We start from the raw sequence: 24,046 nt of genomic DNA, 5'->3' as shown, positions 1-24,046 counted from the left end.
CTTTGAAAACCCCTGTCCTAAACAAACTAAATCAAGAATCATTTTTTCAACAATTAAAAAATATTCCTTTCTTTTCAGAAGTAATACATCAAAATTAAGTAGGTTTTTCCATAAAATAAAAATCTGCCTGGTAGGGTGAGCAAAATACGCTTACTTTGGTTAGAAATAAGATTATTTTACTTCATCTTTATTTCTATAACGCTTTTACAATGAAGACTGTGTCAAAGCAGCTTCACGTAGTGTCTCCGACTCGGTCCCAGTCATTCCCCTCGCTGGCCAGCAGAGGCCGCCATCTCCGGACTTCTAGCATTACATCATCCACATACGCTGATTGTGCATACACCTGTTCTGAATCAAGCTAACGACCCACGTACCCTTTATAAGCCAGTTCCAAACACTCAGCCAGTGCGAAGTCTTGTTTAGCCCCGGCCAGCATTACTGAGCGTTATTTCCTGCCTCCAGCCTGTTTCTGACTCTGCTTTGCCTTCTGCCTGCCCACGACCCAAGCCTGATACACGGACTCTGATACTCACTACCTGCCCACGACCCAAGCCTGATACACGGACTCTGATACTCGCTACCTGCCCACGACCCAAGCCTGATACACGGACTCTGATTCACGCAGCCTGCCTTTGACCCATGTCTGGTAAATCCCTCTGTGTCTGTTTACCACCAGTCTTGATACCTTTAAGACGTTTGTTGATGTGTGTTTGCACATTGGTGCATATTGTGTGTTTGAGTGAGAGCTTGATAAATAAATACTGCATAATGGATCCCTCCGTGTCAGTCTCCTCGCTACACATAGAAGATTTTAGTGACTGAATTGACGCATTGAAAAAATAATTTCGCTTGTTTTACAAAACAATACTTAATTGTGGCATTATTTCTGAAAACAAAACACTATTTTTTTTTTACTTGTCTAGAAAATTATTCTTAATTTAAAACCAACCCAGGCTCATTCTGGAAACGTAGCCCCGTGGGCATTTTTGGCGGCCACGAAATACGTCCCGGGAGGTATGCATTTGTGCAGTTTTTGTATTCACGAATCCACGAGAGACTGCTATGCGTGCTTTTTCGCGTCTCGAACACCGAGCGTGCGAGCGCCATTCGTGCCCGCGCTGTTCTTGTGTAAAAAGCCACTAGAGGCCGCTGGCGAGCGACCCTCTGTCCGACTGGCTGAATGACTGAACGAGATTGACTAGGCAGTCGGCCAATCAGCCACCCCGGCCACCCTCCTCTTACTCTTTCTTCCCTAAACCCAAGCAACGATTTACGAAAGTTGTGCAGAAAAAGAAAAGCCCTCGTCCGATTTTGACCACGTTTTCAGATTTCACCACATTCTCGCCCCGACTCGTTCACTTTATTTTTTATGGACTCTTCAGGTACAAACATGTACCTTTTGAAAAGCCACTGCCCCAGTGACAACTCCTGTACCTTTATTTCTGAGAGTGTATAGGCATAAATGTGGTCTTAATTTTGATCAGTTTTACGAAAAAATAAACACCACTTCTGCCATTTTTAATTACAAGTAAATGCACTTAATTTAATAATGTTTAAGTACTTAGATAAATTGCTGAGAGCTGTGTCTGAATCAGAGAACAGGAGATATGCTGAGTGATGTAAGTGTGTGTCAGTGGTCAGCAGGGGGCGCTGCTCTCACTGCTGAGAGGTGAAGACAGATGATACAGCAACATTCACCTGCTGCTCACACACACGCACACACACTGCCTCATCAGACACTGATGCAACGGATGCACATCACCAGTGTGTGTGAGCGTCTGTGTGTGTCTAGGAATCTGTGTGTGCGTGTGTATAAGCATTAGTGTGTGAGAGAGAGAGCATCTGTGCATGTGCATAAGCATCTGTATGTGAACATGTGTGTTGTGTGTGTGTGTGTGTATGAGTCTCTGTATGCGACTATTTGTGTGTTTAGGTGGGTGTTTGTGTGTATGTGTTCTTCACTGTGTTCGTGTGTGTGAGTACTGTATTAGCAAGCATCAGTGTGTGTGTAAGAATCTATGGACCATGTGCATGAGCATCAGTGTGTGTGCGTGTGTGAGAGAGCATCAATGCGTGAGCATCCGTGTGTGTATGAGCATCTGCATAAGCATCTGTGGGTGAGCTTGCATGTTGTGTGTGCGTATGTGTGTGTGTGTGTGTGCGTGTGTGTGTGTGTGTGTGTATGCAGCATATGTTAATGTTTATGAGCATCTGTGTGGTTAAATGTGTGTGTTGTGAATATGAGCACCACTTTTTTCATGAATGTGTACACTCCACTGTGTTCATGTGTGTGTACTGTATAAGCAAGCATCACCATATGTGTATGTGTGTGTGTGTGTGTGTGTGTGTGTGTGTGTGTGTTTTGCAGCATCAGCTCTGCAGGTGTTACTAAAGCTCAAGTCTGCTTAGCTTCAGTACTTTAGCTGCATTTTCAATCACACATACACACACACACACACACACACACACACACACACACACACACACTGTCAGACATTTACCTCTAATGAATTTCTTTCTAATAGAGCTGTACAGAAGACTACATCTCAATAAAACCAAAAAACAAGCAAATAAATACATGAGCAAAGGGTCAACAGTGGTGAAAGACCCCCAGAGAAGAGTTTAGGTTGTTTATTTAGTGAATAGAGCAGAGCAGGGGTCAGTCACTCACCTTCCCACACCTCAAAGTCTTTAAAGGCCAGCTCAGAGCCGGAGTCGTCGAGCAGCACTTCTCCGTTCAGTGTGAACATCATGGTGCGTTCGTTCATGTCCACCATGCAGCCCACCACATCTCCAGACTGCCAGGAGCGGCCGAAGTGCTCGTTTCCCTGATGCCAGCGCTGCGCCTGCACACACACACACACACAAATCTCAAATTCCCTGACTGTCATCCTGAATCCCACAAGCTATAATGCATAGAAAAACAAGCAGCTGTTGTGTTGTTTTGTTGAGCAGTCAATTCAGAACTGTGATCTGTGCTATAACATCACTGATTTTAATGCAAAATCAAGAAAATGACACAAAATTGAAAGAATCTTGCAATTATTTTTTAAAGATGCCACTTTTTACAAGAGTAGGTTGCGGCTGATAGGGCGTCCGCTGCATAAAAACATATGCAGGAATAGCTGGCGGTTCATTCCGCTATGGCGAACCCTGATTAATAAGAGACTAAGCCGAAGGAAAACTAATAAAACTAATAAAAACGGTCAGTACTTGGATGGGAGACCACTTGGGAAAGCTAGGTTGCTGCCGGAAGTGGTGTTAGTGAGGCCAGCAGGGGGCGCCCAACCTGCGGTCTGTGTGGGTCCTAATGCCCCAGTATAGTGACAGGGACTCTATACTGCTCAGTGAGCGCCGTCTTTCGGATGAGACGTTAAACCGAGGTCCCGACTCTCTGTGGTCGTTAAAAATCCCAGGATGTCCTTCGAAAAAGAGTAGGGGTTTAACCCTGGCCTCCTGGCCAAATCTGCCCACTGGCCTCTGTCCATCATGGCCTCCTAACCCTCCCCATATCATGATTGGCATATCATCACTCTGTCTCCTCTTCACCAATCAGCTGGTGTGTGGTGTGCAGTCTGGCGCAAAATGAAACCCCACCTATTACCTGTTTTGGTGACTGTCGCTTTAAATTCAAATGAGATTGTGGATTTTCAAAAGAGGGCGGAGCCACAAATGCCTATGTGTCAGAAAAGTGGCAGATTCAGAACAAGACTAGGGAGAGATGGTCACTAGTGGGCGGGGCTTTCCCCCTCTGATGACACGTACAAAGGGAGAATGTCAATCAAAGTGTTTCTGCAGACTGTTTAGATCAAGTCTGATTATAAAAATTTGAATTAATGAATGTTTACCATTAGAAGCTGGATATATTCACACACTGTTGACACCCAACTGTGCATAAACCCCTTATAAAAGTGATTTTTGCATAATAGGTCCCCTTTAAATGCCACAGACAGCCAGGACATGTAGATGGGCATCTGCTATGTAAAACGTATGGCAGAGTAAATGGCGATTCGTTCCACTCTGATGACCCCTGTTAAATCAGGAACTAAGTCAAAGGATAGAGATTAATTAAGAGGTCATTCATCAAATATGATAAAGTCTATATGAGTAAGAGGTAAACACTGTTTCGAGTGTTTTCAACAAGTGTAACAGTTAAATAAATGATAGACATCAATGGTTGTTAAAAACCAAAAATGATAAAACGTAATCAATAAAGTGTCTAAATTTGTGCATTTTTCACAGCAAAACAACACAAGAACTTCTCCAAATATTGCCACTTAGAAAAAGTCAACAACAAAACCAGTCATTTTATGCCACAATCTTTCCAGCAAAATACAGGAGAAACTGGTTGAGCACTGAGCAGACACAAAACAGGCAGCAGGGTTCAACGCTAAGGACATTTTCTAGTGGCTCGACTTGACCAGGGGTTCAGATTTTTACTTGCCCTGCCAAAATTTACACTGGCCCTACTAAATAAATCAATAAAAAAATAGCTATTTCTTAGCCACATATTTTAAATAATGTGTCAAAAATAATGTATGTTATTCTAGTATTTAAATATTTTTAAATGCTAAAATAATTAGCAGTAAAATGCAGCAGTATGGAAAATGTGCAGGTATTTTATTGCAAAACAAAAGGTAGCTGACGGAAAACTATACAAAACATTACTTCATTTTTTATTGTGTTGTACCCATGTAAATATCTGTTTCCACAACGTTGGAAACAGACGTTTTCTTTTAGCCTCATATTTTGATGTTGCCGTCATGTTGCCGTCTATTCACCGTTCTGGTTTTTACCAGGTTGTGGAAAAAAAATAACGTGTTCACAACATCCAATCAGATAAAAGGAACCAAAAAGCAATATGGTGTTTATGGTGACTTCATAGATAAGGCAGCATTCAAAGACATAAAAGCACAAATTGTTTCTCGATTCTAAGACTGTATTTTGCATGCAAGTGACAAATAGTTGCAGGCAAATTAAACTTTAGTGACAAGGCAGCACTGGTATGACTGGGCCAGTGACGTTTCTCTCTACTGTCCCGAACATCTCTCATGCTGGCCCCGGGCCTTTGTGCAGTCCTTATTGTTGAGCCCAGGGCAGTATACAGTATTTCATCCGGTATAGAAATGAAATGGGAAGTCAAATTTACATCTCAAGCTCATTCTGGAAATGTAGCCCCGCGGACGTTTCTGGAGACCCCGATTTACGTGGCCGGAGGTACGTACAGCTGCATTTCATTTTTTCAAGCGAACGCTATGGGGCGATGTGACGCAGTTCTTCTTCGCGCTCGCTGGCTGACAGCTCACTTCCATGTGGAGGGTTTTCCCACCGCAACCAGTTAGTCCGCTTAGCTCATTGTGTTCATCGGTAGAGCGAGGGCCAGAGGGGAGCCGACGGCGATGACCAGGTTCGAGTCCAGGGAAGAGCCGTTCCAGAAATCAGGTAAGACAAAAACAGAATCCAAAAAGTAAAGCCAACGAGTTTATAACAGGGTGAGAATGTGGTAAAATCCGCAAACGCTGTTAAAATCAGATGAGGGGGCTTTCCTTTTTCTGGACGGCTTTTGTAAATCGTCGCTTGGGTTTAGGTAAGCAAGCGGGCTGGCGGGCTGGCCGGCCGGCGGGTCAATTTGTTAAAACCGGTTGGGTATAGGAAAGGAGAAGGAGGATAGGTTGGCCGATTGGTGGCTGCCCAGTCAATTATCCAGTCATTCAGTCAGTCAGTCGGACAGACGGTCAGTCGGACAGACGGTCACTCGACAGCGGCCTCCGGCGGATTTACGCTAGAACAGCCCTGGCTCAAACAGCGCTCGCAAAAGGTGTTTAAAATGCAAAAAAAGATCGCACAGCGGCCTTTCGCAGATTCTTGAAAACAAAAACTGCACAAATATGAACCTCCCGGGACATATTTCGTGGTCTCCAGAAACGTCCGCGAGGCTACGTTTCTAGAATGAGCCTGAGTTGAAAATTTTATGACAAATAAAAATCCCTGATATTCCTCAACTTAAATAATAATTAGAAAAAAAAGTAGTATTATTATACTCCATGAGTCGTGGGATCCCTGTGCTTGTGAGTACTACATGTGTCAGTGTTCACCCATCTCTCACCTTGAATCCATCGAATACGAAGGCCTGTTCGTCTGCTCCGAGCTCCTGGTCTGGCAGACAGCCGGGTCTCGCCCAGCCCACCCGCATCTCGCCCGCCGTCACCACCTCCAGCTCAAAGTACCACTTCCCTCCATTCACACAGTACGTCTTTTCTGCTCGGAATATCCGGAAACGCTCTGCTGACAGATTACCTACATCCTCTCGAGCTGAAGCACAAAACACACACGTCAGAAACACACACTGATGAGATCGCAATACATCCAGACAAATGCATTTTTATTATAAGCTTTCAGTTGAATACGAATATGCTATTGTTCAATTCAATCCACACTTATCTGCAAGCTAAATCATCTGCTAATGGGGTAAACAAACTATTATCATTATTAGACTGATGGTACCGTGATCTTGATCTGGAGCCTCTAGGTTGTATCCATAACCCAACAGTGTCCTAACGGCTTCCCGCAGACTGTCCTTATTAGACTTCTTGGTTCTCTCATCCAGAAGAACGTAAGGAACGAGACGAGGGTTTCTCTTGTTCTTAATGTCCTGCAGAGACACAGAGACGCATCTGAGCGAGACTTGGAGCCGTCCTGTCGCCTGTGCGCTTATGTGTTCGTCTGCTTTATCAAACGCTGCGACCAAACACGCATCAATCTTCCAGACAGCTGTAATCCTGCTGCAGATTCTTCCCATCAGCACAAAGGCATATCTCAGTATATGAGTGCCTTCATATCACAGTGCAGTGCGTTTAAATATTCATTACATATTAGGGCTGCATGATAGTGAAAAAACGAGCATTGCGATATTTAGTTTTTCTGCAATATATATTGCTATATTAATGCACTTTCAGTCCAGATGACTTAAATAATTCTATTTAGAAAGAATTGATTATTTTAGTTGACTGACGGGATTACTCTGTAGGTTCATCTGCATTACTTATAATAAACAAGCTACAAGCATGGAGAAGTAAAATAAAGAAAAATACAAATGAAAGAAACCGTGTAAATCTGTTTTTGTTTCAGCAGTCAACGCCCATGGAGATAAAGAGTGCTTTCACACCTACACTTTTGTTTCGGAACGCATCTCGTTTGCCCAGTTAGCACGGTTCGTTTGGCATATGTGAACAGGGCAATCGCGCTCTGTTCCGCGCCAAAGTAATCGCTTGAGTGAGGTGGTCTCGGCTCAATTGAAACGAACTCTGGAGTGGTTCGATTGCAGTGAGAAAGCGATCCGATCCGAGCGCGGTTATATCACAGTGTTTTATGGATATGTAATAGGCATACGGCTATATGAAGAGAGAATTATGAGTAGGGCGGAAAGTTTCGCGAGTCTCCGGATGCCCGCAAACGAGTGATGATCTCCCGGTAATCTCGCGTCTCCCTCCCGGTCCTCAAATAGGCATCGTCGCTCACCCTTCTCACCCCTCCCCACCGCATCTCTTTTCAGACACATCGCGCGCACGCACCCTGTCAATCACCACCAAACCACCACCTCTCCTGACAGCAGAGCGGGACGCTGCAAAATAAACCCTGACACTCTGACCAATGTGAGGAGAGTTTACTCGCACGTGACTTGTTTTAGCTGTTTTGGTCCGATTAGAAACTTTGCAGTGTGAAAGCGAACCGCTCCAAGAGCAAAGAGCAACAATGTAACAATTGTAATCTCTGTTTCAGAACAACTGAATCCATTCACAGGTGTGAAAGCAGCCTAAGTGAATTTATCCGAGGGGACCTCCCCAATCAATGCTAATGTCAAACCAGAAAAACCCTACTTCATCCATTCAATTTTCTTTGGGTTAGTCTCTGATTATCAGATGTCACCATGGTGGAATGAACTGCCAACTACTCCAGCATATGTTTTTTTGCAGCGGATGCCCTTCAAACTGCAACCCAGTACTGGGAAACACCCACACACTTTAACATTCTCACACGCTCATATACTACGGCCAATTTAGTACATCCATTCACCTATAGCGCATGTGTTTGGACTGTGGGGAGCACCCGGAGGAAAACCACGCCAACAGGGGGAGAACATGCAAACTCCACACAGAAATGCCAACTGACCCAGCCGGGACTTGAACCAGCGACCTTCTTGCTGTGAGGCGACAGTGCTAACCACTGAGCCACCATGCCGAACATTAAATAATAAACTGTAAAATGTAACTGCAGTCTTGGTTGTATAAACAATTTAATAAAATTAATCCCAGATTCAGCATTGCATATCCTGCGATGTGACTATTGTGGATAATCACACTGTGATATCGATGCTGAAACTAGCCTATTTCATATCACTTATTCATTTATTCATTTTATTTTTGACTTAGTCCCTTTATTAATCTGGGGTCGCCACAGTGGAATGAACCGCCAATTTATCCAGCACATTTTTTACGCAGCGGATGCCCTTCCAGCTGCAACCCATCACTGGGAAACATATCACTTATTTCAGTGAAAAACATTTCACATTATTATCCATACAAACGTGTTTTGATAACTAGTAAAGCAACATTTAAACATTTTCCTAAAATGCCTACATTTATCATATACTTATTAAATCACCTGTGGTGAAAATACAATACAACAGGCTTTATTTATGCAAGTTTTAAACAATCATATTCAAAAAACTTTAATAGTATTTGTTGAGTTCATTGCTTATAATATTTAAATGCTGTTTCTAAAATATTGATAAAATGAATATTGATTAAATTTAGGATTTTTAAATGAAAAATTTCTTAGTCTTTTTCTTGCTTTTTTTGACAGCAGAACAGTACAATTTCTAAAATAACAACATAAACAAATTTATTTCAAAATTTAAGCACTTTTAAGGATCTACGTTTGTTTTTAAGTATTTTCAGGCCTTGAATCCATATGTCTGAAGTTCAAGTACTTTCAAATAGCATGGGAACAGTGAATTAAATACAATTAATTTTTGTTAAAGCTTGATAAAATGTAATAATTCCTTGTGCCTAAATGCTTTTAACACAGTCAGCGATTTATAAATTTTCACTTTATTACGGGTAAACTGAAATGACTCCAAAGTTCTCATTGTAAACCAATTTTAGAGTCTTATCTGTTATTGGGCCCTATCACACACCCGGCGCAATGTGGCGCAAGACGCGGCGCAATACTTGTTTGGTAGTTTCAGCTTGGCGCAAGAGTCGTTTTGAGGCGTTGCGCTACGCTGTTTTAATAGCAAATGCATTAGCGCTCATTTGTGCGTTCTGGTGTAAAAAGGAAGGCGTTCTGAGGCGGACCGCTGGCGCGTCGCTATTTTGAGAAACTATAATAGATTTTTCATCAGACCAAAACAAACCCGGTCTAAACCCCGGCGCAGAGTTGCTCCTCACTTACACACTGCTTAATACACACAAGAGAGCAACAGGCAAATATCTTTACATATGAAAAAAATGTAAATATTAAGGATATATATATAGGATATAATAAGAATAGATATAGAATATAAATATAAAGGATTAAAATATTACAAAACATATTATTTTCTAGCCTACATAAATATGAAAAACCACTGCTTTCATGCCTTCTTCATCTCGGGAGGCTTTTTCAGTTCATTCATAACAATTTGCTTTTGTATAATGTTATTATTATTAGCAGTATTATTTATTATATCCATATTTATATTTGTTTTATTAAAAACAAGCTTAGATTTGTCCACCTGTCAGGTTTTAGACCATATGGGGCACAGCATGTGTTTTAGGATATAACTCAGGTTTTTGAGCACATTTTGTTATTATTATTCATTTATTCGTTTGCTGGAAATTAGAACTGAATTTAGAAATAGTTTTGAAATGAATATTTGTGCTTAACAAACGCAATTAATTATTTATAGGCTAATTGATGTCTGTGCGTAAAGGTTTCCCTATCCAAGAGCGAATGTGAAAGTGATCCATTATCTCTCATTCTCACGCAGTAGATAGCTCTGTTTAACTGTTTTCTGTGAACTGTTTGCTTGTGAAATGCTCATTTTTTCCACTTAGACTTACTTTGCGTCCTGTAAATAGCGAATGCGCTTATGGCGTTGCGCAGCTGACTCTTAAAGTGAATGGGAGATGAGACTCTGGTTGGTTTATTCTCAAAACACACCTATAACTCATTAAGAAAATAAACTCAACCCTTTTAGACCATGCGCCATGGCGCAAAGCAGATTTTCCCGTCCTTAAATTAGCAAAAATGCGTTCTGACACGCCCTGAAAGCGTTTGCGCCCTGCGTTTTGCGCTCTGTGCATGGACCGTCAAAATAGAGCCTATTGTCATTAAGGCTGACCCAGACTGACCTGCTGTATGCCGTACGTCCAGCCCTGTCGTATGCGGTCTCTGGCCCAGACATTGTGAGCGTTCTCTGCCAGCTTGTCCACCATGGCCTCCTGGGTAGACGCCAGTTTGATGTGGCACAGGTCCATCGGTGCAGGTTTATACCCACTAGAGAGCTCATATCTGACATGAGAATGCAAAATAATCAATCTGTACCACTACATCAACTAACTGTAGACATGTACAACATTCATTCATTCATTTTCCTTAGTCTTTATTTCAGAGGTCACCACAGCGAAATGAACCGCCAACTATTTCGGCATATGTTTTACACAGCAGATGCTCTTCCGGCTGCAACCCAATACTGGGAACCACCCATACACACTCATTCACACACACACACACACACACTTACACACTACGGCTAGTTTAGTTTATTGAGTTCACCTATAGCGCATGTGTTTGGACTGTGGGGGAAACCGCAGCACCCGGAGGAAACCCACACAAACACGGGGATAACTTGCAAACTCCACACAGAAATGCCAATTGACCCAGCCAGGACTTGAACCAGCGACTTTTTTGCTGTGCAGCCACAGTGCTAACCACTGAGCCACCGTGCCGCCCTACATATGCAACATGTATTTCTTGATATTGCAAAAATTGTCCATTTGCATATATCAATCTGAATTAAAATTTCTGACCCAGGACCACAAAACCAATCATGTGTCAATTAAGATTTTTAATTATGTTAAAGTTAAAGAATATATAAGAATATATATATATATATATATATATATATATATATATATATATATATATATATATATATATATATATATATATGTGCATCTACTGAAATTCTAAATTACTAATTTAAATAGTAAAGAAAAATAATAATAAAAATAAATAAACATTGAGATAATCTGCTTTAAAATTGTCCACATTATGTTCTTAGCAATGCACATTCTTAAAAAAAATAGAGTTTTGATATATTTACACTAGAAAATTTAGAAAATAGCTTCATGAAACGTGATCTTTAACTAATAATTAATGAATTTTGGCATAAAAAAGCAATATCTTTGACGCATATATTGAATATTAACAAGAAGCACACCAAAAAATATACCTGTTTAACAAAAAAATGGTGGTCCAGGGTCACATATGTCCATATATATGTTTAAATATTCATTCATTCATTTTCCTTTGACTTAGTCTCTGATTTATCAGAGGTTGCCACAGCGGAATGAACCGCCAACTATTCCAGCATATGTTTAGTGCAGCTAATGCCCTTCCGGTCGCAACACAGTATTGGAAAACACCCATAGACTCTCATTCACACACACACTCATACACTACGGCCAATGATTTAATTAACTCCCCTATAGCGCATGTGTTTGGATTGTGGGGGAAACCGGAGCACCTAACATGCAAACTCCACACAGATATTATAACTGGCCCAGCCAGGACTCAAACCAGTGAACTTCTTGCTGTGAGGCCACAGTGCTAACCATTGAGCCACCATGTCGGCATGCTTAAATATAATAACTTTTATTTTTAGTATATAGCCATAGATCACATTTTGATTTAGGAGATGGTGATAATATATCCAGACACGCAAAAATGTTAATATATCATGAATAAAATTGACACTCACTTTGCTGAAAGCTTGAGATTTTTGACTTTTTCTGCCGCTCGTTCGTCTGCCACTCCGACGTGACATCCCAGTGCCAGAAGAGTCCTGCAAAACACGCATCGGTATCACAGCATTGTTCACTGATGACATCATTTGTATGTGTTAACAGAGGTAATTAATCTACATGTGTGTTTAGACAGGAACTTTAATACTGTCACGATAATCAGCGATCTAGCCTGTGCAGATTGCTAGAGAACTAGTTTAGTTTAGTTTAGTTTATTTATATAGCACATTTTTTACAACACAACGTTGCCCAAAGTGCTGAACACAATCAATACTAAACATGAAATCTACATCACATAAATAACAATTAAAACATAAGGCAAATGCCTCAACATTAAAAAGGCTCAAATACTAAAGAACAAAGATGGAGTTTCAAACGCTTTTTAAAAACAGGTAGAGTTGGGGCATGTCTGATGTGGGGCGGAAGCGTGTTCCAGAGTTTTGGGGCGACAACAGCAAAAGCCCGATCCCCACTTCGCTTACACCGGGACCTTGGAACAGATAGAATAAATTCATCAGAAGAGCTCAGTGACCTACCCGGATTGTATACGTGTAGCAGGTCTGATAAGTATGATGGTGCCAGATTGTTTAAGGATTTAAAAACAAAGATTAATAGTTTAAAATCAATTCTTGACCTAACAGGCAGCCAGCCCAGAGAGGAAAGAACTGGGGATATGCGCTTGAACTTGCGAGTCCCTGTCAGAAGTCTCGCAGCTGCATTTTGTACTAATTGCAATCTGTTTAGGGCATTTTGACTAATACCCACATACAGAGAATTGCAATAGTCAAGTCTTCCCAAAATAAAAGCATGGATCCCCTTCTCAAGGTCATTAAAAGAGAGAAACGACTTTACTTTTGCCACAAGTCGTAAATGGAAAAAACTGGATTTAACAACTGTATTTACTTGTTTGTTAAATTTCAGATCACTGTCGAATTGAAATCCTAGGTTTCCAACAACAGGTTTTTGATAAGTGGAAAGCTCACCAAAACCTGATAAATGCAGAGGGGTAGGATCGCCAAACCAGACCAGCTCAGTTTTTTCTTCATTGAAATTGTAAAAATTTGACGAAAGCCAGCTCTTAACCTCGACTGGACATCTCATAAGGGGGTCAAGCCCCTTTTTATCCATACTTTTAAAAGGGACATAAATGAGTGTCGTCGGCATAAAAATGAAAAGCCACCCCATATTTACGAAAAATAGATCCTAAAGGTAAAATATATAAAGAAAATAAAATAGGTCCAAGTATAGACCCTTGTGGAACTCCACATGTCAGGGGTCTGGAGGATGAAAAAGTCTGACCAACATTAACGCAAAAGCTTCTGTCTGACAAATAAGATCTAAACCACTTAAGAGCAGAGCCCTGAATGCCCACTAATCTCTCAAGACGAGAAATAAGGATTTCGTGGTCTATAGTGTCAAAAGTAAGGTCAAGAAGCATAAGGATCACAGAGTGCCCCAAGTCCCTAAATAACAGAATGTCATTCAACACACGTAGCAGTGCAGACTCAGTACTGTGATATGCCTTAAAACCCGATTGAAAAACTTCATAAATACTGTTGAGCTCCAGATAGCTCTGCAGTTGTGTTAAAACTGTTTTCTCCAAAATCTTAGATAAAAAGGGTAGCTTAGAAATAGGTCTAAAATTGGACAGCACAGATTTATCCAAACTAGGCTTTTTCAAAAGAGGTTGCACTACAGCATGTTTCAACTGAGAAGGCACCACACCAGAAACAAGACTCCTATTTATAATGGATAAAATACTAGGTCCAATAATCTCAAAGGCTTGCTTAAAAAACTTTGATGGAAAAATATCCAATGGTCAACTCCCTGAAGTCTTTGCACTCACACACCAGTTCCTGATTCCCCCTGATTACACACACATGAAGATGGACTACAGGACTATACAGACACCTCATTCACAATCTTTTCTGAGACTTGTTAAACTGTAAGCATTCATTCATTCATTTTCTTTTCGGCTTAGTCCCATTATTCATCCGGGGTCGCCACAGCAGAATGAACCGCCAACTTATCCAGCAAGTTTTTACGCAGCGGATGCCCTTCCAGCCGCAACCCCGCTCTGGCAAACATCCAAACACACTCATTCACACTCACACACTACGGACAATTTAGCCTACCCAATTCACCTGTACCACATGTCTTTGGACTGTGGGGGACACCGGAGCATGGGAAGAACATGCAAACTCCACACAGAAACGCCAACTGACCCCAGCCGAGGCTTGAACCAGCGACCTCTTTGCTGTGAGGTGACAGCACTACCTACTGCACCACTGCGTCGCCAACTGTAAGCATAAAGAAGCGTTTTCCTTGTCATGCTTTGACCTTTGCTTTGTGTTACCGTTTGTTGTTTAGCCGCATGTCCTAATCATTCGCCTGTACACTGACTACGCTTTTGGATTACCTGCATGCTCTTGTCTGTCCCTGTTCTGACCTTTGCCTGCCTGACGATTCTCTTTCTAATCTGCACTTGGATCTTCACCTCCGTTGCAACCCGACTCATTACACATACTGATTCACAATTGAAAACTCATTCTGCCTGACACAGTAGCTCCTGCACAACCCAGTTACACTTAATTAAGACACACTCACACATACCACAGAACTATAATCAAACACAAGTCAATAGAACATGTATGATGCTGTGCGAAAAGAAAAGAGAGCAGCAGCAAGTATCAAGGGATGCTCCAAGACAAATATGATTCATCTGAAAAAACTACTCGCTTTATTTGTGTGAATCATTCAGTGATGTTAGTTCATAGGACACCACCGGATCTACTAGTAAGTAGACACAACAACCAGTCTGATTCATCAGATTATGAGTTCAGTAACGTGTGTTTCGTTAACGCATGAACAAATATGGCAAATACCGAGTAAATCTGCACTGAATACAAGTAGATTCCTATGTTAACGCTGTAAGATAAGTGCTTGGCGTTTCCAGAATGTGTCTGTAAAACTTCAGCTCAAAATATCCATTAGATTATTGATTATGCATTGCTGAAAATGCCCATTTTGAGGTCAAAGGAAAGTGTAGATGTTTTTGTAGCCTGTGCCTTTAAATGCAAATGATACAACTATCGATACAACATACAGTATGTGATGTAAACTCACTTGAGCGTCTCCTGAGACATCTGTAGGTTGTAGCTGCGCTCTTGTTCGGGAAGTCTGGAAAACTCCACCAGACACGGATGCTGACGTTTGTTATCATCTCTCACCTACACAATATACAAACATGGGGTTCATTTTTGTGTTATAAAAAGTCAGAAACTGAACTATGCAGACAGGATCAGTGTAGATAATGATAATGATAATAATGAGAGTGAAAAACATTAAATAGTTTCATGAGAATAGTTGGATAGCTTGTTTCTGCAGTACACCTTACTCAGTATTTAGACTATAAAACATTACAAAAATGTGCATAATATCAAAATACTGTACAAACAATGAATCCAAGTAAAACATTTGCCAAATAAAAAATACAGTTTTTGTTTAAAATGTGGGAAGGAAGCTTTTAAATTGTCCACAGATGAACTTGAACTGGTGAGGTGTGTGTGACGTACAGCTCCGTAAGTCCAGCCCAGATCTATCTTGTTCATCACCCACAGCTCATGGATGTTTTCGGCCAGTTTTTCTCGGATCCGCTCAAGATGTGGCGGCAAAACAATCTACATGGCAGAAACACACACACACACACACACACACACACACACACACACACACACACACACACACACACACACACACACACACACACCATAATCACATCTGAGTACATTAATTTCCTGTCCCTACAGAGTTCAAACAAACTCACTTGAATATCCTGACAATGCTTATCCATCAAATCATTAAATTGTTGACCAGCAGGAATGTAAACCTGACAGGTGTGAGTGTGTGTGTGCAGGTTTAGCTTTACTTGTATAATGAGAAATCAAAACGATTTAGTGAGGACATTTTACTGGTCTTTAGTAATTAAAAAGGCTTATAAACCTGCTGAAAAATCCAGCTTAAACCAGCCTAGGATGGTTGGCTGGTTTTAGTTGGTCAACCAGGCTGGTTTTAGAGAGGTTTTGGCCACTTGCAGGCTGATTTCCAGCCATTTCCAGCCAGGTCTTAGCTGGTCAGGCTGAAAAGTGACCAGCTAAAACCATCTAAAACCAGCTTGACCATCCTGGTTTAAGATGGACATCGCTGGTTTTGGCTGGGTGGATCAAGCTGGTTTTCGCTGGTCATCTCCAAGCCTGACCAGCTAAAACCAGGCTGGAAATGGCTGGAAACCAGCCTGGAAGGGGCCAAAACCCCTCTAAAGGCAGCCTGGTTGACCAGCTAAAACCAGGCTGGAAATGGCTGGAGACCAGTCTGGAAGGGGCCAAAACCCCTCTAAAACCAGCCTGGTTGACAAGCTTAAACCAGCCAACCATCCTAGGCTGGTTTAGGCTGGATTTTTCAGCAGGGAAATTGGCCCGAGCATGTTTTTATTAGTATCTAATCGGATTATGAGTAGGGGTAGGGTTAGACAATATCCCTTATTATTAACCCGAGAGAAAAACAGTGAAAGTCTATGTAATGTCCTCACTAAGATAGCAAAACAAATGTTTGTGTGTGTGTTTCTTTGCATCTCTGTGTGTGTACCTTGTATTACTTACATTGACCAAATGTCTCCTCAAGTACAGCTATACCATTAAACTTTGACCTTGTGGGTAGGTTTATCAAAAGTACACCAACACCGTTTCAAGCATTTCAAAGCCACGTCTATCAGCTGATCTGTCAATGAGCTGACGTATGATGCTGATGGATCAAATGATTGACACAGCTATAAAACAATCCATTGTCCATGTATCTCTGTTTGCACTTGATAAACAGCGGTATAGAGTGGTAAACTGATGGCCAACCACAGTCATATCTGTTAAGCAACAGTACACAAATGTTTGCAGGAAATTAGCAATACTGATTAGTACCGACGTCAACTTTTGACAACCCTAGTTGTAGGGACATTTTTTTCAGTCCCCACTTATAAATCACACAGAATGAAGTATTTTGAAAATGTAAAACTGCAGACTGTGACCGGTAACTCGGTCCTGGAGTCCTGCACAGTTTAACTCCAACTTCCTTCATCACACCAGTCTGGAAGTTTCTAGTGCACCTAGTAAGAGCTTGTTTAGCTGGTTCAGGTGTGTCTAATTGGGGTTGAAACTAAACTCTGCAGGAAACTGGCCCTCCAGAGACCGAATTTGGGCACCCCTGCTCTAAGTCTGAGTTTAGGGGTAGGAAGATAGAATATGCAGAGTTTAGATCCAAACCCAATCAAACAAACCTTTCAATAGCTTTATAGTGATCTTGAAGACACTGATTAGCATGTTCAGGTATGTTTGATTAGTGTTGGAGCAAAACTGTGCAGGACACCAACCCTCCAGGGCCGAGTTTGCCCATCCTTGGTCTAAAAAAAAATCATTACCTCAATGGGTAATCTCCATTTCAAGAGTTCACACTTAGCTGATGACTGGTAATAAGCTAGTTTGGCATGCTGTGCCGGGAGAGAGCCCTGAGATCATGAAATTCTCGAGCCCAGGGCTCCCTCCCGTTTGCAGGGGAGTTTGAGCTCAGGTAGATCTTGAGAATCTGCTGCTTAAGGATTGCTAAGGTGGTGTGTTGCTGGTGGAATTTGAATATGGTGCTGATTTGGTTTATTCAATCTACTTAAGTCTCAGTTTTTTTAGACTGAAACCGTAGGACTTAGGGGAACCGACGCAAGCATGGGGAAAACATGAACTCCACACGAAAATGCTGTCCGGCGGGGTAGAGACCCGAGCCGGAGGCATTCTTGCTGTGAGGCCACAGTGCTAGCCACTGGGCCGCCGTGCTGCCCTGTAGAGAAAAGAGGAGGAGAGGGGGTGGAAGGGGGGATTCTTCAAGACGAAGGTGACTAAAGGTAAGATGCTTGGTTATTTATATTAGGTTGGGAATCGTCTGATTGGTAGTTTGTGCATTAGCTTGGCTCGGGGCCAGCCGTGTCAATCATAAGCACATGATGCTCTCGAAATTAGTTTATAAGTAAACTTCACAAAGATAGCTACCTGACTGGTGTCCACAGGTGTTGGAGTGAAGGCTGCCTGTGAGAGTGTGACCGTGGGTCCGAGAAGGTCCCGTGTGTTGCCATGGTCCTGCTTGTACTCCTGGCTGTGCTCCACTCTCAGCTTCTCTCGTGGTAAAACAGCCTCGAAACACGGGGCGTAACCGGACGGAGGCAGGAACTTGAACTCACCATGACGACCACCCAACAAGAAGCGAACTCTGAGGAGGATGAGGAGAGTTTACACCAATGATGATCATAACTACGTCTCCAAAACTCATCTCACATGTTTCCTCATTGGGATAACATATTCACAACACTCAGTGACCCAACATCAGCTTGCAGGATTCTAGGACCATCAGCCTGACTGACCAATGGCAGACGAGGGGGTGTGGCTCAGGTGACAGACTCACTTGACTCCAGCAGAAAAGGAGACGACTGGGAAGAAGAGTCCATCCGAGTTGAAGTTCTCGAACATTCCCTGCACCGGCTGGCCGTTGATGCGGAAGGAGATGCTGGGAGCGCTGAGGTCCAGACAGCAGCTCACCACATCCTCGGCCCGCAGCAGGTGCTGATTGGGTGAGCTGACTGACCGCGCCACACAGCCTGCCAATCACAGCAACTTCACATTTAAAACTGCTGAACACACAGAGTTATGCGTGACATTTTTAATAACATCAGCAAATCTCTCTCTCACAAAAACACACAGTGTACACAGCAATCTAAATCTGGTTTAGCTGATAGAAAATGTTCTGATGACTGATAATTCTAGCCTCTGTATTTATGCCTCTGTATTTATGCTCATGCATTTCAAATCTCAGTCTGAAGTTGCTTACAAAAGGTAATGAATTACTAATTAACTCGATAAAATCGTATTTTAATAACTTAAATTATTTTGTCTGAAAAGTTACTTAAAGTCCAATCCCAATTCTACCCCTTAGCCCTTCCCCTTACCCCACGTTAAGGGGTAGAGGTGTCCCAGTTCTCTTTAGCTTGAAGGCATAGGGCTAGGTGGAAGGGTTAGATAGCCCTCAAAACAGAGATTTTTTTTTGTGGATCACACTCGAAACCAGGGGGTACGAAAATGTCCCAGAATACACCGTCTACAACAACAGCATAGCTGCACGTGGAATTAAGGAGATCCACAAATTAGTTTTTTTTTTTTTTTGTCGTTATTAAAATTTTTTACTACAAACAAGCACCAGCATGCTTTATAAGAAACCGCTAAAATAAAAACTGCTAAATTTAGCTATCTATAATCCATAATAATAATAAAAACCCCTGTATAGCAGTCCCACAACATACTTTCACATCTGACACTCGATGACACTCGAATACCCAGCCTGATCTCACGAGGAAACGTAAGTATTTTACGTTTTGTCAGTTTAGTGGCTAATTTGTACAAATTTGTACAAGTTGAGTCGGAAGAAAATGTACAATTTTAAAAAAGAGGCGTGGCACCCAACCCCAACCATCATTGTGTGATGAGCAAATCATACTAAATTGTACGAATTAAATCATACGAATTAGCCACTAAATCAAAAAGTTACGAATTGCCGTGAGATTGCGTTGGAATACCCTGTGAGAAAAGTCTAGAGGCTGGGAATGAGCTTTTTACAGTGTCTGCTATAATGTTAATGTTGTTTTTGGTGTGTTTACATAGAAGTGGATTGTTAGATTGTACTGAAGACTATCGAAAGCATATATAGCTTAAAGGGGCTAACAATATTGACCTCAAAATGGCTTTTAAAAAATTTAAAAACTGCTTTTATTCTAGCTGAAATAAAACAAATAAAAATTTCTCCAGAAGAAAAAATATTATCAGACATACTTTGAACAGTTCCTTCTTCTGTTAAACATCATTTGGGAAATATTTAAAAAATAAAATAAAATTCAAAGGGGGCCTAATAATTTTGACTTCAACTGTATGCATGTATATATATATTTATATTTATATATATTTTTTTAGCTGAAAAGTAATGTAATTACAGTAACTAGTTACTTTGTAACTAATCATTAGGGCCAGATGGAATCTGCGGAAGTTTTTTGCTATTTCTGCTGAAAATTTTGGTAAAAATCTGCGGATTTCTGCTGAATTATTTTGGCAGTTTCAAAACTAAAACCTTAATATATACAATAAAATTAATTATCTTTTTAACTTTTATTTAAAGGTTAAAATGCAAATCCAATTACATCTACTTTATTTGGTAAACAAAGCAAGTCTCTCATACAATATCTCTACTAAAACAGAGAAAATATTAATGTACAAACTGCATTGTGCATAAATCAGATGAACATTTTTAATATTAGTCAATAATATAACTGTAATTAATTAAAAAAAACTGAAAATATATAGTTTTACACACATTTACTCAAGTAAATAAACAGAATCAATGATAGGCTAAAAATCTGCAGAATTCTCGCGCGCAGATTCAGTGTGGGCCTAATCAGGTATATGTACACAGACTTTTAATTTTCAGTCAGCTGCTCAAACACTTCCAGTGAACTTGTCATAACAAAATCACCATGTTTAAGAAGTGGTTTCTGTAATAATCAATGATCTTCACAGCCTGACTGATTATACTTTAATCACATTACGAGGAACTCTATACAATTTAAGTTAGTCACCGGAAATTTATCAGTGGCTGAAAAGCACTAGCTGTGCATGTAGCCCATTACACCCAACACTGGTCAAAGGTTGAGCCATTACCTGCCCAAAGGTGCAGTCCATCAAAGCCGTATGAGTAGAGATCATCCCCCACGCCGTTGCCGCCCCATCCCTCTCCTCCACCCGGATATGGCCCGTAGCCCTGAGTGGACGCCCAGCCCACTCGCAGGTGCGTGGCTTCAGCCGTCACGAACGGATCCACATGGTCCACGATCAGCTCATAATACCACTTCTTGTACTGCGCGGAGCCTTCGCTCACACCCAGGAAGATATTGGGCCTCATGCTGAATGAGTGACACAGAGAGATCGTCTAATTAAACCTTCTACATTTACGGTTTTCCCAGCAACATAAATTGGGGAATGGGATAGAACAACGAATCATTTGTTTACAATCCAAACTGCTGAAATAATAAAAGAAAAACTCCACGATAGTGTTATCAAGACTTTCAGAAGAAGGAAAACAATAGTGTGAGACTGATAATGGCAGCCAGAAGAGAGCATAATGTCAGATTTACTGTCCTGCCCTCATACACACTGCATTACAAACACCTCACACAAGTGGTAATTCATTGATATATATATATATATATATATATATATATATATATATATATATATATATATATATATATATATATATATATATATATATATATATGTATATATGTATGTATGTATGTATGTATATATATATATATATATATATATATATATATATATATATATATATATATATATGTATGTATATGTATATGTATGTATGTATATATATATATATATAAACAAACACACACATACATATATATATATACAAACATACATATATATATATATTCACACACACACATACACACATATATATATATATATATATATATATATATATATATATATATATATATATATATATATATATATATATATATATATATATATATATATATATATATATATATATATATGTATGTATATATATATATATATATATATATTTATATATATGTATATATATATATATATATATATACATATTTATATATATATATATACATATATATATATATATATATATATACAAACACACACATACATATATATATATATATATATATATATATATATATATATACAAACACACACACACACACACACACACACATACATATATATATATATATATATATATATATATATATATACACACACACACACACACATACATATATATATATACATATATATATATATATATATATATATATATATATAATAAATTCATAAATGCATATCAATGTTCATACACTTTTTTAAAAATCAAAATAGTAAACACTTTCAAGGATTTAAGATGCTGATGACTGTTAAACGCGTCATAACAGTCTTCTAAAATGGGTCCATTAGGAAGTGCTGGTGTGAGACAGGAAGTGATGTTGATGCTCTTTTACCTGCTGACGTGATTAACGAGGCGCGTCTGAAGCAGCAGGTCTCTGCCGGGCAGCAGATTATCACAGATCAGGTGCTGATTGGAGCGGACGGCCACCCCGTGACACACACACAGAGAACACAGGACATCCAGAACCTGAACATCAGCACACACTGCAGTCAGTCACACTGAGCCACCAGCTAATCAGCACGCTTACACTGCATCACAATATATAATGACATAAAGCATACACTTACACTCTATAATCTGGAATCTTTACTTGTAAAAGCATGTCAGCTAATGTACAGTTGAAGTCTGAGTTATTAGCCGCCCTGAGTATTTATTTCCACAATTTCTCTTGACGGATGAAGATTTTATTTCGGCACATTTCTAATTATAATCATTTCAATAACTCATTTCTAATAACTGATTTATTTTCTCTTTGTCATGATGACAGCACATAATATTAGACTAGATATTCTTCAAGACACTAGTATTCAGCTTAAAGTCACATTTAAAGGATTAACTAGGTTAATTAGGGTAAAGTTAGGGTAATTAGGCAAGTCACTGTATAACAGTGTGTCTGGAGACAATCCAAAACTAATATTGCTTAAGCGGGCTAATGATATTGACCTTAAAATGGCATTAAAACAATTAAAAACTGCTTTTATTCTAGCCGAAATAAAACAAATAATACTTTCTACAGAAGAAAAAATATTATCAGACATACTGTGAAAATTGCCTTGCTCTGTTAAACATCATTTGGGAAATATTTAAGAAATAAATACATAAATAAATCACAGGAGAGCAAATAATTCTAACTTCAACTGCATATGCATGTTAATTTCCCTCCATTTGGAATACAGAGTTGTATTTGATTTGATTCCCTATCACTGAAACACACACACACACACACACACACACACACACATACTGCTGTCACCTTGTGGTTGCGTCCGTGTTTGTCCAGCAGTGAGATGATGGATTTGATGTGTCCTTCTTTAATAATGTTCAGAGCTTCTGGACTCTCCACCAGAACGCAATGCAGAACCTCCAGAATCCCTGCAGACAAACACACACAAACACACTAAACATTTAGGCACATACACACATCCTCATCACATAAGCATCACACAATGCAAAGATTCATGAGACGACCCAATTTCACAACACACAAATCCCACATACACACAAACAACATCACCCGAATCAAATCCTGATCCATCACAACACACACACACACACACACACACACACACACATCACAATGCCATCACACAACATTACATACAATAAACGATTCATGAGATGACCCAATAACACAACATACAAATCCTACATACACACAAACAACATCACCCAAATCAAATCCTGATCCATCACAACACACACACACATCACAATGCCATCACACAACATTACATACACACAATACAAGGATTTATGAGATGACCCAATAACACAACACACAAATCACCAATATCACAGCACACAAATACCACATACACACACACAAAAAACATCACACTAATCAAGTCATGACTATAACAACATTATGAAGTGCATCACAAACATCACATCACATGCATCATAACACACAACACGCAATACCAACTGCACAACGTATCATAACCATATGCATCACAAATACACAACATGCACATAACCTGATACACCTGATACAAGCATCACAACTATGCCAAACGCACCATAAACAACTGAATCACAACCTCTCAGCACAATCATCAGACTAGCACTTCACTCAATGTGATGAATGGCATTGTGTTGTGAAGACATACAGCTGAAAG

At 40.1% G+C, this 24,046-nt stretch overlaps 1 protein-coding gene across 6 annotated transcripts in view; it reads right to left on the bottom strand.

The window, feature by feature from the left end:
* ryr2a (ryanodine receptor 2a (cardiac)) overlaps positions 1 to 24,046 on the bottom strand; it is a 276,684-nt gene that overhangs the window by 149,675 nt on the left and 102,963 nt on the right. For all 6 annotated transcript variants that reach the window (XM_073918938.1, XM_073918939.1, XM_073918940.1 and 3 more), the window contains 12 exons: positions 23,182 to 23,300; positions 22,261 to 22,394; positions 20,861 to 21,102; positions 18,564 to 18,756; positions 18,155 to 18,371; positions 15,644 to 15,748; positions 15,195 to 15,298; positions 12,026 to 12,109; positions 10,395 to 10,554; positions 6,505 to 6,652; positions 6,107 to 6,312; positions 2,672 to 2,846 (listed from right to left, as the gene is read on the bottom strand). In XM_073918938.1, the coding sequence (XP_073775039.1) occupies positions 2,672 to 2,846; positions 6,107 to 6,312; positions 6,505 to 6,652; positions 10,395 to 10,554; positions 12,026 to 12,109; positions 15,195 to 15,298; positions 15,644 to 15,748; positions 18,155 to 18,371; positions 18,564 to 18,756; positions 20,861 to 21,102; positions 22,261 to 22,394; positions 23,182 to 23,300 (1,887 nt within the window). The remainder of the gene's footprint in view (positions 1 to 2,671; positions 2,847 to 6,106; positions 6,313 to 6,504; positions 6,653 to 10,394; positions 10,555 to 12,025; positions 12,110 to 15,194; positions 15,299 to 15,643; positions 15,749 to 18,154; positions 18,372 to 18,563; positions 18,757 to 20,860; positions 21,103 to 22,260; positions 22,395 to 23,181; positions 23,301 to 24,046) is intronic.

Source organism: Danio rerio, chromosome 12 (genome assembly GCF_049306965.1).
Source record: "Danio rerio strain Tuebingen ecotype United States chromosome 12, GRCz12tu, whole genome shotgun sequence".
Lineage (NCBI taxonomy): Eukaryota > Metazoa > Chordata > Actinopteri > Cypriniformes > Danionidae > Danio > Danio rerio.
This window is presented reverse-complemented; position numbering and strand designations above follow the sequence as displayed.